Genomic DNA, 13688 nt, shown 5'->3' on the forward strand with positions numbered 1-13688 from the left:
TCTTGTTAATTTTTTTTTTTAAGTTCTGCCTACTCTAGATAACACTAGCCTGCAAGAAGAGTGGATTAATATCAACATTTTGGCACTAAGCACTCCCTTACCGAGCCTTTCCTTTTTATCTTCTTTTTTTTTATTATTAAAAGAAATTTTTTTACTATTATTTTTTTTTAATTGCTTATCTGCATCTAAGAAATCCCCTTAAATTCAGAAATCTGACAGAGACCAGCCGGCCCATCCCGGCGCAGCCGCAGCCACCTGAGCTGTACCTGCTCATTCCCCAGCAGAGCTGTTCCGCGTTGCCGGGCGGCGCAGCGCTGCCACCCCGCTCCCGCGGAGGTGCTCGGGTCCCGAGAGCCCGGGCGCGGCGGCGGCGGAGGGGAGGCTGGTAGCGGACTTACTGTGCGCTCCCCCCGCGGCCTGGGGGACCCGGGAGCAGAGGTGCCTGTACGGTCGCATTCCGCCGACGGTTCCCTGCTAACACTTTCCCGATTACTGCTTCCAGGAACGAAAGCATCTGCACTTGTATGCTCTTAAACTAATTTATGGTGGGAATTATATTTTGGCTTGTCAACTCTCAAGCCATAAAACAAAGTTTATTGGAATCACGTGCTTCTAAATAGCCACTCAGGACTTATCTCTGTGGAACCATAAATAACCTTCAGCTTTAAACTTTTATTCGCTAAATAAAGGTTCTCTGAATCTGTCCTATAAAATGGGACCGGGTCGAAATAGCGGGGATGGGTGGAAGTTCAGCTGCATGGCGTTATGCCGGCCTTTTTGAGAAGCGTGTTTTAGGGAAAGCTACAAAGGGGACTTATCACTCCCAAAGTGCTCTTGGGAAAGGACCCGGGGGTGTTTTGCTGTGAGTACCCGTTCGAACCTTTCTTTATAGCTCTTAGGGTACAGGGAAGCCCATCGTCAGGAGGAAAGGGGAAAAAAGTCTCAACAAAACAAAACAACAAAAAACACAACAACAACAAAAAAACCAACTGAAAGATGGAACCTTTTCTCCTTTTCCTGGATGTTTATGGCATTTTGGCGAGGGTCCCCTGCAAAACGGTTTTGAGTCATTCTTTTAAAAACTTGGGAGAGCTGTGCCAGGGGCTGCAGGTTCGCCGGGCGCACGAGGGATCTTTGTAAGTGACCAAACTGTTGCAAACAGCGAGGGCACAGGGCTTCGGAAAGGGAGAAAGTGTGAAGCCTGCCACAATGAGATCTTTGAGGACTGGAAGTTTAAGGACGGTTATAAAACAATAAAAGAGCCCTGGTGTGAAGGGAGCAGGGTGTGAGTTAGCAAATGAGAATTTCAAGGAGCCCGAGCACAGGAAGTCAAATGTCTCTGGCAGTCACACAGCATGAGGAAACCCGGGCATCAGTTCCCAATCTATCATGGCTAAGATGAGAACGTCGGAGCGGCTAGCATCTCTGGTGCATCCCAGGAAGGGTTTGTACCTTCGCCAGAGGGCGGGGAGCTGTGCCATCCCCGCCGGGGACCGGCCGCGTGCAGAGGGGACCCCGCCACTCTCCCGGCCCTCGGGTGAGAGTGCGCCTCCGCCCGGGGGCTCAGCTCTGAAAAACGAGCCAAATGCAATTCCTTGCTGGGTGGTGGCACCCACTGGGTGGTGCCTGTTTAACACCAGAGTCTGCTCCTACTCGGCCATTTCCTAACGAATCTGGCTACACAAGTGTGAAGTCACCCAAAAGGGGCAGCTCGGCTCTTGCTGTGTTCTTTAGATGGCTCCAGTCACAGCTGAACAATTCGCTTTCCTTCAGAAAACAAGAGGCAACCCGAGGTCCTTCCCTGCTCCTTCTTTATGATCCAGAGTGGCTTTGCATTCCACTATTTTTCTTGCTCTTTGTCAAGGCCTTAATCATACAGCATCGCCTTCATGCTTTTTTAGTGGCCTAAGTTGTGGAATAGCTTTTTCCGCCACCCCTGCCCAGGACAGCTGGCAAGGACAGTGCATAAGACAACATTTCAGACACAGTGCACAGTCTGAGAAGCTGTAACAGATCCAGGGGATCCAGTCAGCCACCCCAGAGAGAGGATTGGGCTGCCTTGCATGGGGCTGACTTCAGGGTCTCTTTCAGAGCGTGGTCTGTGCTCCCAGTCCTGGGCAGGCAGAAGGAAAAGCTCCCTGGAGCTCCCTGAGCCTTACTCAGGCACCTGGGCCTGGCCACGGAGGGCCCTAGATCAGGCTTTGTGGTAGTCTCAAGTCACCCTTCTCCCCAGGCACATCACCCTCACTGGCCTCTGGAGGAAGGGCTTCAGCAGCAAGCAGCTGCAGGGAGCTGCAGGGAGTGGCCATCCCTGGGAAGGTGCAAGAAAAGGCTGTGTACTGGGACATGAGGGGTAGGGTGAAATGAGAAAGTGCAATAAAATGTGGGGAAAATAGTTTGGGGTGAGAACTACGATGCAGAGTCAAGTGTGTTTGCCCCAAGCCTGGCACTGAGTGCTGGGTATGGCAAAGGTCAGGGCCCAGGCAGCAGGGCCCCTGGGTGGGCTCCACGCCCTGTGCCAGTACAGGGGACATCACATCCCTCCCTAAGTGTCTGTGACTGCTTTGGCTCTCTTGGCCTGTCTTGTGGGCAAGAGAAAGCTGTGCTTTGGAGATGAGAGACTGCCTGGTGTGTGCAGGAGGAGAGGAGCCATGGTGAGGCAGGTGGCATGGCAGCCAGCCTGCAGAAGTGTCAGCCCCTGGCAAATGGAGTGGCCAGGCTGGGCATGTGCTTCAGGCACACGTGTCCAGGACACTGGGGCTGTGAAAGGTGAGGCTGTGAGATAGTGAGGAATTGATGACTGAGATACAGCTCCCTCTCATTTAGGGACAAGATGAATCTTTCAGTAACTGAGTAATTCTAGCCATGAGATTTTTGAAGAGGGAATTAGAACGATTTTCACATTTCCTATTCTAAAATGCAGATGTGAAAGTTGACTTTGAAGCTCTGGCCAGTTCATTCTCTAGGCTTTCATGCAAGTTTTCATATTTGGGGCTCACGATCTGGAGACAGATAAGAACTGTAATGAAACGACACAGTAACAATTGGTTTCTCTCTGGTAATTGCGATAAAAAGGTTGGGGGAATTGAATCACATGTGTATGCCACCATCACTCTCAATGCTACTTGACAGACACGATGACCAGCATCTTACCCTGAGGACCACACTGCCAGAAAATTACAGGCTCCATCTCTGACTTTGAAGACCTACTAAGCACCTTGATAGCGTCCAACGCATTTTGCCCCTCTGCTTTTATCATATCCCCGACTTTTCAACAGTCACCTCGTCGCCCATGCCCTCGCCGAGCAGGATGTGGGCATGCAAAGGCCCCTGCCTACAGCACCCCACGCCCGCAGGCAGATCCGGTGGCAGCAGAGGCCCGGAGCGGGCAGGGCGGCGTCGAGCCGCGCCTCAACTTCAAACGGGGGCAGCGGCGGCGACACCTTAGGTCCGCGGGGGAAGAGGGCGAGGAGTGCGGGGCAGGGAGGGGAGGCCGGGGGCCGTGGGAGCGTCTCGCCGGGGTAGGCACGGCCCGTGAGGGTGGGTGCCGCCAGGGTCGTGTCCGGGCACGGTTTGGGAAGGTGAAGCCTGCAGGCAACAGGTGAAGCAGAGGCAGGGAACTCTGCTGGGCCCCGGCTTGCAGGAGGCAAGGGTGGATGTGCGGGGCCCGGCGGCTCTGCCCGCGGGAAGGGAGCCGGCGGGAAGGAGGGTGCTCTGGCACCCGCATCAAAGGGACAGGGAGGGAAGAGGCGGGTGCCCGACTTCAAAGGGCGGGCTGGTGACCGGGAGGGCAGCGGGGCACACGAGGGGAGCCCCGCGGCACTGCGGGTTAGGCAGGGAGAGCGCGAGGGCGCGCACCGGGGCGCGCCAGGGTCTGCGGGCCCGGGTGAGACGGGAGGCCGCGGAGCTGGAGGGAGTGGGGCAACTGGGTCGAGGCTGGAAACGCCCGAGGAGGGCGGTGGAGCCCTGCCCATGCCCCCCGCCCGCCGGTGGGCCTCTTCCGTGGGCCGGCGGGCAGTGGGGGAAGCTGCCGGCGGGGCGGTGGGCCCCTCGCCCCGCGGAGGGGAGAGTGGCCAGGCTTGTCCTACAGCGCCTTCTCCTGGAAGAGGCCGTGGAGACATGAGGGCTGGTGGCGGCGGCCGGGGCCCTGTCGCGCCCCCGGCGGTCGCTCCGCGGCCCGGCCCGGCGGCCCTGAGGGCGGGAGCCGCGGGCAGGTGACCGCGTCCCGGCCCGTCGGGGCGTGCGCCCACACGCGGACGGAGGCGGCGGAGCCGGGCCACGACGGCGGGGCCGGCCGGGCGGCTGAGGTGACCCCCGCCGCCCTGCACTCGCGCAGGCTCCAGCTCGGATGGCTCCCGGCGTGGGGCACTGGGCATTGCGGGCTGCCTCCCCTTCTCGCCGCCCCCTCCCCCGCGGGTGATGGGAGGCGAGTGCTGAGTTTGGGCAGAGCCTGCTGCCGCTGAATGCACTTTATTGCCTCTTGTCTCTCGCAGAGACCCTTCCTCCGCGCCCCGCCCGGCCTCCGCGACCTGCTGCAATGTTTATTGCGCCTCATCTTTTCCTTTCGCTTCCTGTTTTTTCCTCTACTGCTCCATCCAGCAGCATTGAGTGTCGCACTGCAGTAGAGCAGTAAATACCTTTAACAGCTGCCTGCCAACCGAGGGGTGAAATACCGTCTTTGTTCGGATTTTTTTTCTGTCCCAAGCTCTCATAAAAAAAACATCCCGTGGAAATTATATTTGTTTGAGGAACGAGAAAATAAATCGACGGGCTTTTCAGTTCTTAAGAACGCAAAACCAACGTGTATATCTTTGCCTAATCTCACTGGGTTTCCCGGGTCCGCAGTTTACATCGCCTCCCTTCCTTGCACCAAAGCCCTGCCAGACTTGGGGAACACAGGCTGCACTTCTCTTCCAGGCAACCTGCAGCAGCTAAGCGGGAGCCCAACGTGACTTCCCAAATGGCAGCCAGTGCCAGCGGTACCCCGGCACTGCCAGGGAGACAAGGCTGCCGCTTCCTGCCAGCTGCTTTGTGATGGTGTTTTTATACTGCTCGTGCGTCAGTAAAGAGTGGACTGGGAATCGGCTCTTTCCTTCCAACACAAAAAAAAAAAAAAAAAAAAGGAGATGAGTCATAAATTCTGTCGAACACATCGGGACACGAAGCAAGTGCGAGAAATGTGACTGTGAATCCTGTGCTCCGAAAATTTCAGCACACCGACACATCTATACTCATACCACGTTTTATAGGTGTGTAAATAGATATAAAATACAGTCCTCATATGTGCCATGTATATATAAACAGGTACATATAAATATATATGTATGTGCCATATATATAAACGCGTGTTTATTTGCTATTAATACTTACAATTCCATAGGTATGTTTAAGAGCATAAGCAGACTTATGTGTACTTGAATATTAATAAAAAAGAATAAATTAATTAATTAATAAATACATCAGAGAAAAAAAAAAAGAACTAGAACAAAAGCAAGCAAGGAAGGAAGCCCTTTAGAAAAAAGCCGAACTCCCACACAAACCAGTGGAATCATAAATGCATATGTGTATCCGTATGTGTCAGCAGACGGACCCGCAGACACACACATGCACATTAGAATTCGTTAGAACATCCTGCTTTTGTTTTCCTCTTTTTCCCCAGGCTGCAAATAATTTCAAAACAGCTCAAGGACGAGATTTTCCGAAGTTTTTGGAGAGATTTATAGTCAAGTCTCTATAATTACTGTGTCACCTAGGAGGGATTCTGAGAGCGAAACCTAACGCAGCACATATTTTCCATGTTACTCTTGAAGACTGTTGCTATGTTGAAAACGAATCGTCCCAAATAATCCCCAAGTCCTGCAGGAGCGCAGGGCGGCCAGCTAGTGCAAACAGGCAAAGCGTGGGGGACAGGGATCTTACAGCTTTCTGTAGTGGGGCTCGGGCTTAGCAGGCTGGGGGGGTGCTCGGGGGTGGATTAAAGAACAACTCCTTCTATGGCTTCAAAATATGTACCCGGGGCATGACTCGCACCTTTCCACCCTCACTGTGTATGGTTTAGTCAGGCGTTTTGCTTCACCGTTAATTAACTGGCTGCTTTTGGGGTAAATGGCGAGTCAGTAAATTCCTGCAGTGCGACAGCACGGTGCACTGCAACCACCGACCGTCGATGTGAACGCTAAATACCAAACGACGGATTTTCTACTGTGCACTAACAGCTTGAAAATGAAGATGAAATGAGTAAAGCATATATACGTTCACAAACGCGTACTTACAATGAATATGTGTTCTACAGAGAGAAATAGATGTGTAAATACATATATATATGTATATAGGCAATGGGAATATGGATGTATATACATATATAGGTAACGTAGGTAGAGTTTATATAACTCTTCTATCTCCTCGACATATTTCAAAATAAACCCGGGGATTTGTTGCTGGTTTTATTTTCGAGAACTCGTCCCCCATTTAGCCCGCGATGATTTCCACGTGGGTAAGGAGCCGTACCGCGGGCGTGCGCTCCTGGCCGTGGCTCGGCGCAGCCGCCCCCGCGCTGCCCGGCTGCCGAGCCCGGCCCGTGTGCTGCCCACCGGGCAGCTCGGAGCCGCAGCCCTGGCTCCGCGCTGCAGCGGGACAAGGATGTGAGAAAACGTCCCGGCGGGGCAGGCGGGGGCTCCCGAGGCTGGCCCCGGGCACAGCCCCCGGCTCGACCGGCTCGGCGGAGCCGCCCCGCGCCCTCCGCCCCCGCGGGAGCACTGACCCCGATTCTCCTGCGAAAACACCTGTTAAGCTTTAAAGTTACGCGACCGCCCTTCCGCCATGGGGAAAACAAACCAGAGCATCGCCACAGCACGCTTCAGGCTGGCAGGGGGGAAAGTATCCCAAAACCAGAGGGCCTTATATTGGAAGAAACCCCACCGGCAGGAGAGGCACTGCCTGCGCGCACTGCACCCCGGGCTTCCGCCCCTCACAGCGGAACACCAAGACATCGTGGCCCGCGGCACATTTTCTGTGAGAGACCGCGCGCAACAGCAGCTCTCACTCTGCGGTATGCCCACAACCACTATTAATGATAGTAACAACACCGATAATTACCATAGCAATAACAGCAGCAACAGTCATAGTGGTAAAAATAGTAATAGCAATAATAAAAGGAAGAATAAGGGGTTTCGAGGGACAGGTGACGAACAGGGGCAGGAGGACAGGGGAGCTGGTGCCGTGCCGCATATCGCGGAGTACCGGCAACCAGCCCGAGGGGAACCGAGTGCTTACCAGTTCGCGGAATTGCCCGCCAGCGGAGAAGCCCGGGAGGGTCGCTGTAATCCATTTTGCACCCTCGTAGCAATCCGTGGAGGAGATAGCGGCAGCGGGGGTATCGGGCGGTGGGAGAAGAGCGAGGGGCTGCAGGCGGCGCGGCGGCGGCGCGGGTCTCCGCGCATCCCTCCGTGGGCGCGGGAGAGGAGGCGGCGCGGGGCCGGGGAAGTGTCAGTGCGGCGGCGACGGGACCGGCCGCGGGTTTGGGGTAGCGGGGCACAAACATGCGGGCGACTGCCATACACCTCAGCCTAGACAAAGGTTAGGAAAAGAGGGGCTGAGGCTCTCTGAAGGCAGAATGCAGGGGGAAATTCGCCAGGGAAATCAGGAAAAGGCCATGAAAGCGCTCGCTGCCTGCACATGACCAGCCGCAGCCAATGACGAGCCCAAATAGGTCATAAAAAGGTCTATTACCAAGTTGTAAATTTTCTTCAAACAAAAAGGAATTTACTGCAATTCCTTGCGGATTTTGCACATACTGCTTCCCAGCGCCATGTTTCTTTCGCCTGCGCGCTGCTCTTTTACTGAGGCTTCGGTCCCGCCTGCCCTCGGCCTGCGCGCCACGGGCGCGGTGGCGGAGCCCCGCGAGCACGGCCGGGACGCGGGAGATCCGCGTGGGCCGCGGAGAGAGGGGCAAGCGGTCGAGGAGCCGCATACAGAGAGGCAGGGCACTGTGCCGAAGGATCCGTTTCTTGCCAAACGAAAGAGGGCTTAACCCGCATCCCCACCCTCTTCTCCCACCCCTCCCCACCGCTCTGCCGGGCACTAAAAGAAATCACATCTGCTTTAGCGCCCACTACTGAAGCGGAAGCCGTCGCCGACATAAAAATAGTCCGAGCCTCTTCCCCACCCCGCAGTGTGCGGTTCCCGCAGGTTGCGCCGGGCACTGTCGCCGCGCCCAGTGCAGGCTGCCTCCGCCCCCGATAAAACCTTCCCGGTGCACCAACAGGGAAAATCCGATTCCTAGAAAGTATTCTAAAAAATTTTAAATGGGCCTGTGTCCACAAGGAATACTCGGCTCGGAGACGGAGTACTGTGGATGTTTCTTGCTCAAGTTTTGTTTCAGGGAATAGCCAGAGCCCTCAATCCTTGACCTCCGTGCTGATTGTAACTGCTAACAAAAGTAAACGCGCCTAAAGATGTAGGATCGATGTTGGATCTTTTTAGCACGCTGCTTCAGGCAGTTGCACACCTTTGAATATTGCCTCGGAGGAGGCAATGGCAACTTTCTTGGTGTCTCTGCAGCACTCGCGGCCGCGCTGAGCTGCTCCTCAAGGGAACGGAGAAATTCCGCGGAAACCGAAAGCGCGGTACATCCCTCTGTGGCCGTCTCAGGCGGCCTCTCGCTGCCGCTCCCGCCGCAACCCTCGCAGCTACGGCTTTTCCTTGCCAGAAGTCCGATGCCTCCGGTTTTACAGGGGTCTCGGTGGCCGCATGGGTCAATTTCTGACTCGGTTTTCTTTTTTCTTAGCAAGTTTCCAAGTAAGACCGAGGGAGAGATTCAGATGCCAGGCTGCGGTACTAAATACCTTAACAACTACAGCGACGTTTTGTTTTTCTTAATGAGTAAGACAGGGGCGATTCCAGTTACCACTAGGCCTTCACCAATCATGTGCGCTCAGGGAAGTCAGTTTTTGCCTGCGTGGCTGCGTTCCCAGTCGGTCCTAGGAGAGCAACGCTAACGGAAACTTCTTCAGGAATATTTTAATTTTATTCTCTTTGTCTGGTAATTAAAAACAACTACCGCAGCAGCGCAGCAGCTCTTTTCCGGACAAATACTAGCCTAAGGAGTGCTCCGCTGGTGTGTGAAGGTCTTCGACGTGCCTTCGCCTCGCGGGCAGCCCGGGACGGCAGCGGGCGGCACCAGCACGGCTTTCCCCGCAGCAAGGCCCGCCAGAACCGTGTTGAGTCCAGCCTCCGCCGCTAGCGCAGCAAAGGCAAGAGGCTTTTCCTGCCCGGAGACCAAATACGCCGGTGCCACTAGCACGAGTATTGTTTTGGAAAGCGAGGGGGTTTTGCGCGTCGGGCCACTGGCTTGCTTTAAACGCGCAGCCACCAGCCCCACATCCTCCCTTGACACAAGGGATACCCGTGTATTTATGCAAATCCATGCAGCAAAAATGTTTACTTCACCGCTTTGTTGCAGCTTCCCCTCGTTTACAACCTTTAGCCAACTAGGCGATTAAAATAAAACCAAGAACAATAGCTCCGCTTGCTAGTGCCTCCCTCCAGAGCTGGCGCTTTGCAGCCGTAGAAACGTGCCTGCCTCGGTAGTGGGGAGCGGGGAAGAGGAAGGGAAGCGAAATGAGCCAAACCCGCCCTACAAGGCCCATCCCCGTGGACGGCGGTTCTCGCCGTGCTGGGTGTATTCCCGGGAGCGAAGCGGTGGATGCGAGAGAAGGGCCCAGCGGCGGGCTGACAGAGCAGCGGCCGGCACCTCCTCGAAAACCTGGCTGTGATTTTCCGAGCAAGGCCTCGGCTCAGCCCCGGCCTCGTCGGGATCGCCCTCGTTTCTGGGCAGATAATAGATTTATATGTCGTGTTTGTGGCAGTTTCTGGCGCGTCCATTCGATTTCCTCCACGGAGCCATTACTCGGGGGAGCGTCAGCCGGCAGGGAAAAAATGACGTAGAAATCTTGGTGGGGATTTATACCTCATGCCTCGACCCTCTGCCTGCTACTCCTAAAAAGGACTGCTCTCGGCCGTCCTGTTTGATACTACGCTCTGCAGGACCCCACCGCGGAGCGGGAGCAAGAGTAGGGAGGGGAGATGGAGGGAAAAATTAAACTGCTGTGCTAATCAGAGCGGACCTTTCCTCCCGTGGTTCCGGGAACCGTAAGGCAGACTCTGTCTTCACCAGCTGCAGCCTCCGCTGGGAAACACATCATATGATAATATTTAGTGGTAGAAACATCCTTCTCTCGGTCTATGCATGGTTTGGGACTCCTAGGAATTACAGCCCTCGAGAAACCCCATGCAGGGTCGCGAAAGCTTTGCATTTCTCTGCCTGTCAGCCATCCTCGGGGGAGGCTGGGCCCGTTTTGGCCGTGGTTTGCGTGGCGGGGCTGGAGGCCCTGCACCGGTTGGAGCAGCCCTTGGGGATGGCGTGGGGCCGGAATGCTCTCCGGGCTCGTCTCCCTCCAAGCCGGGCTGGCAGCAAATGGCTCCCCAGGGTAAAGGGCCGTGTTTGCCGGCAGTGGTCCCCTGCACGGCCGCCCCTCAGCCCGGGGTAGGTAGGGGGCAGGAAAAGGCGAAAGCAAGGCCGAGGCGCAAACGTCGGGAGCTCCCCGGGCCGGCCCGTAGGCTGGACTCAGCTCGCAGGTGGGGCCGCAGTCCCCGCTGGCCGCTGCTTGGACCACAGCCCCACAGCACTCGTGGCAGGGAGCAAAAGTAGGTTTTGTATGCAATGTGCCATTCCCAGACCCCACAGAAACACCCAGCATCGGAGGAGAGACGGGGGTAAGGATCAGGGGAGAGTTAGCCCAGACCAGTGGAAAGTCTGAAGGTTACTTGAGGAGTGGATTACAAAAGAGATATCGGGAAGCCGATACATTTTATAATCGAATAAATTCGGTTTATTTTAATCAAATATTATAAAAGAAGGTTAAATATATTTCTAAGATATTTTCTTCAAGATTATTAAATTTATTTAATTTATTCAACACGAGATAAGAACAAGAATTAAAATAGTACAAGTGCACTTGTCTTGATTAATAAAGCGTTGTTAAATGTCTTTCTTATTGATATCTATTATTAGGAAGTTTATGTCGTTTCCCACAATCACCGTCTTTTAAGATTGCAAATATATATATATTCATATATCATTAGAAATTTATTGCTACAAACTCTGTATCAAATTTGAAAAAAAATAAGTAGATGAAATGTTAAATCTAGAGATCATTCTGGATACGCTTATAAACAAAATAAAAGCACAAACAAGTGAAGCACCCGAAGCAGGGAAATGTCAAACGGAGGGACATGGGGTCACTCGTCCCAGGACAAGATCACGTACAGGGGCAGATGAGCCAAGATCTCGGGCTTTAGCCCTGGTTATTTTTGATTGACTTTCACGAAGACTTTTGGGGCAAAAATTAATTCGTCTGGCCTTCAGCTCTGTCTTCTTCCAGATCATGTGCTTCCTTTTTGGCCTCTCCTTCCTTTCCCTCCTGTCTGGAAGCGGGGAATTTGTCCTTGTTGTTCTCTTTTTTCCATTTCATCCTCCTGTTCTGAAACCAGATCTTTACCTGCCTCTCGGTGAGTCCTAGTGCGTGGGACACCTCGATCCTTCTCTTCCTGGTCAGATAGGGGTTAAATAGGAATTCCTTTTCCAGCTCTAGAGTCTGGAATCGGCTGTATGTTTGTCTTCCTCTCCTCCTACCCGGCGCTGCTGTTTAAAACAAAAACATAGGGATTTGGAGATTGGTGTGGCCGTTCAAAACAAGGCACAGGCAGGCAGCGAGGACTCCGGTCCCTCTGGAATCCCTCGAGAGAAGCCCCACAGAACCGCAGGGAGAGAAAGCAGAGGGCAGAGAGGAGTCTAGAGCTTTACACACGAGTGAGAGAAACACAGCGATAGTAAATGCACGAAGCGCCTCAGTTGTCTCTCAGCATATGATGTTACGGGGTCACTTTATCATCTTGTATACCACCCCCTCCCGACCCTGCACCCTTCCCGTTCAGGCAGCGGCGACGGGAGACAGGCGAGCGTGTCAGCTGCACCTCAGAGTCCGAGACGCGTCTCAAAGGCTACTCTTGGGTTGGCAGCTGCCTGCTGCAGAGGTTTCTGTTTGCTTACTGCATCCCTTTATTATCGCAAGCCACCGCGGTGATAGGAATCGCGGTGAGAGAGGTAGGGAGTGGGGGAGACAGAGGCAGGGAGCGAGAGTCAGCGAGAAAGAAGCAGGAGGAGGAAAAGAAAGTTTCAAACTCAGACGTGAGATGGAAGCAAATTTTTGACTGCGTCCAACCTTGTGGTCTCATCCAGGGAAACATTTGAGCAGGAGACGAGCTCTGATTTAAGTGGTCTGGTTCCTCGCCAATATTAGCACTGGACGATTTACAGTCAGGATATTGTACCAGCTCGGCCTCTTGCTGTGTCGTAAAAATCTGCTGTCTCTGTAAGTTATCGTATCCGTAAAATTTAGCGGGCTCCCCGTGACAGGTAACCCCGCTGCAGGGGGCAGGAGGCGGAGGCGCGGCGGGGGGAGGAGGAGGTGGCTGGTAGGCGGCCGTGGGGCTCCCCCCGGCCGGGTGGTAAAAGTCCGCGGCCGCGCCGCCGCCGCCCCCCGCCCCGCCGGGCGCGGGGTGCGGGAAGCCGGCGGCGGCCGCGCCGTTCCCGTAGAGCAGAGCGGCGGCGGCAGCGGCGGCGGCGGCAGCGGCGTGTCGGCCGCTCACCTCGGGTGCGAAGTGACAGTCGTAGTACGGGGAATTGATGGCCTCCCCCGCCGCCGCCGCCGCGGCCGCCGCCACCTTGTACTTGGAGTACAGCGGGTTGACAAAGTAGGAGCTCATCGGGGAGGGGGCAGCGGCGGGCGGGGGCACGGGGCGCTGCTCACGCCGCCGCCGCCGCCGTCGCCGCCGCCGCCGGTGCTTCTACGCCGCGCTCATGCCGCCGCCGCCGTCGCTGGCCCGTGCGCTCCCCGCTCCTGCTCTCTGTGTATGTGGTGACCAGGACTGGATTATAATCGCTCCCAAAATGACCTGCCTCACTGCTTTTACTATTTCCTATTAGGCACACAGCAGCCCGCGCACGCACGCACACACACACACACACACGCTCATGAGCTCAGGGGGGACTTTTGGCTTCAGTTTACATGTGCCGCTCCTCGGGCAAGAAAAAAACCCGGCCCAGCCCTGCCCAGATCCACCCCGGCCTCGGCACCCCCGCTCCCCCCCTCCGGTGTGCGCTCGCCAGGAGTTGCTGAAACCCCCGCCGTGCAGGGGCGAGGCGGCCGCGCAGATCCCGCGCGATAACCGCGGGCGCGCTGCCCGGGGCGACACCGCCCGGCTCACCCAGGCTTCACTGCCCAGAGCGCGGCCTGCATCGCCGGCCGGCAAGGGCAGAGCCCCTCAGAGGGAGCCGATGCCCATCGCAGGGACTCCAGGGTGTAGGCGAGAGCAGTGGGGTGTCCGTAGGGCGGCAGTGTGCAGCGGCCGGGCCCCCTTGCCAACGGGCCCTCCGGGTCATTTCCTTCCAGGCGAGCCGATCGCTGGGAAATGAGATGCACATTTACCCTTGACGCCGTGCACGCATGGCTGAGGCTCCAGGTTAATTGATATTTAATGGAAATCATGCCTATGAATATACTTTCCATCATTTCACCCTTGGTGGACGTCATTACCGAGGCAAAGAGAGGGAGGGGGAAAAAAATAAA

The 13688-nt window shown here is 55.4% G+C and overlaps 2 protein-coding genes across 4 annotated transcripts in view; both read right to left on the reverse strand.

Moving 5' to 3' along the window:
* The window catches only part of HOXD3 (homeobox D3), a gene marked incomplete at its 3' end in the record, with an annotated part of 28968 nt that extends 21640 nt beyond the window's left edge, over positions 1-7328 (reverse strand). Inside the window, exon 1 of the mRNA XM_082285513.1 lies at positions 7273-7328. The remainder of the gene's footprint in view (positions 1-7272) is intronic.
* A 3722-nt stretch (positions 7329-11050) lies between these two features.
* Positions 11051-12825, reverse strand: HOXD8 (homeobox D8; the record flags this gene model as incomplete). 3 transcript variants are annotated; one of them, XM_082284914.1, is made up of 3 exons in its annotated part: positions 11051-11701; positions 12282-12429; positions 12709-12825. In XM_082284914.1, the coding sequence occupies 3 exons, from the start codon at positions 12823-12825 to the stop codon at positions 11406-11408; spliced, it is 561 nt and encodes a 186-aa protein (XP_082141040.1). In that variant the 3' UTR covers positions 11051-11405. The 3 variants fall into 3 exon arrangements, with proteins under 3 accessions (XP_082141040.1, XP_082141039.1, XP_082141038.1); XM_082284913.1 differs by having other exon boundaries at positions 11051-11698; positions 12282-12825; XM_082284912.1 differs by having other exon boundaries at positions 12282-12825.
* Positions 12826-13688: the final 863 nt, after the last annotated feature.

The sequence above is a fragment of the Coloeus monedula genome, assembly GCF_965178545.1.
Source record: "Coloeus monedula genome assembly, chromosome: 7".
Taxonomy (NCBI): domain Eukaryota; kingdom Metazoa; phylum Chordata; class Aves; order Passeriformes; family Corvidae; genus Coloeus; species Coloeus monedula.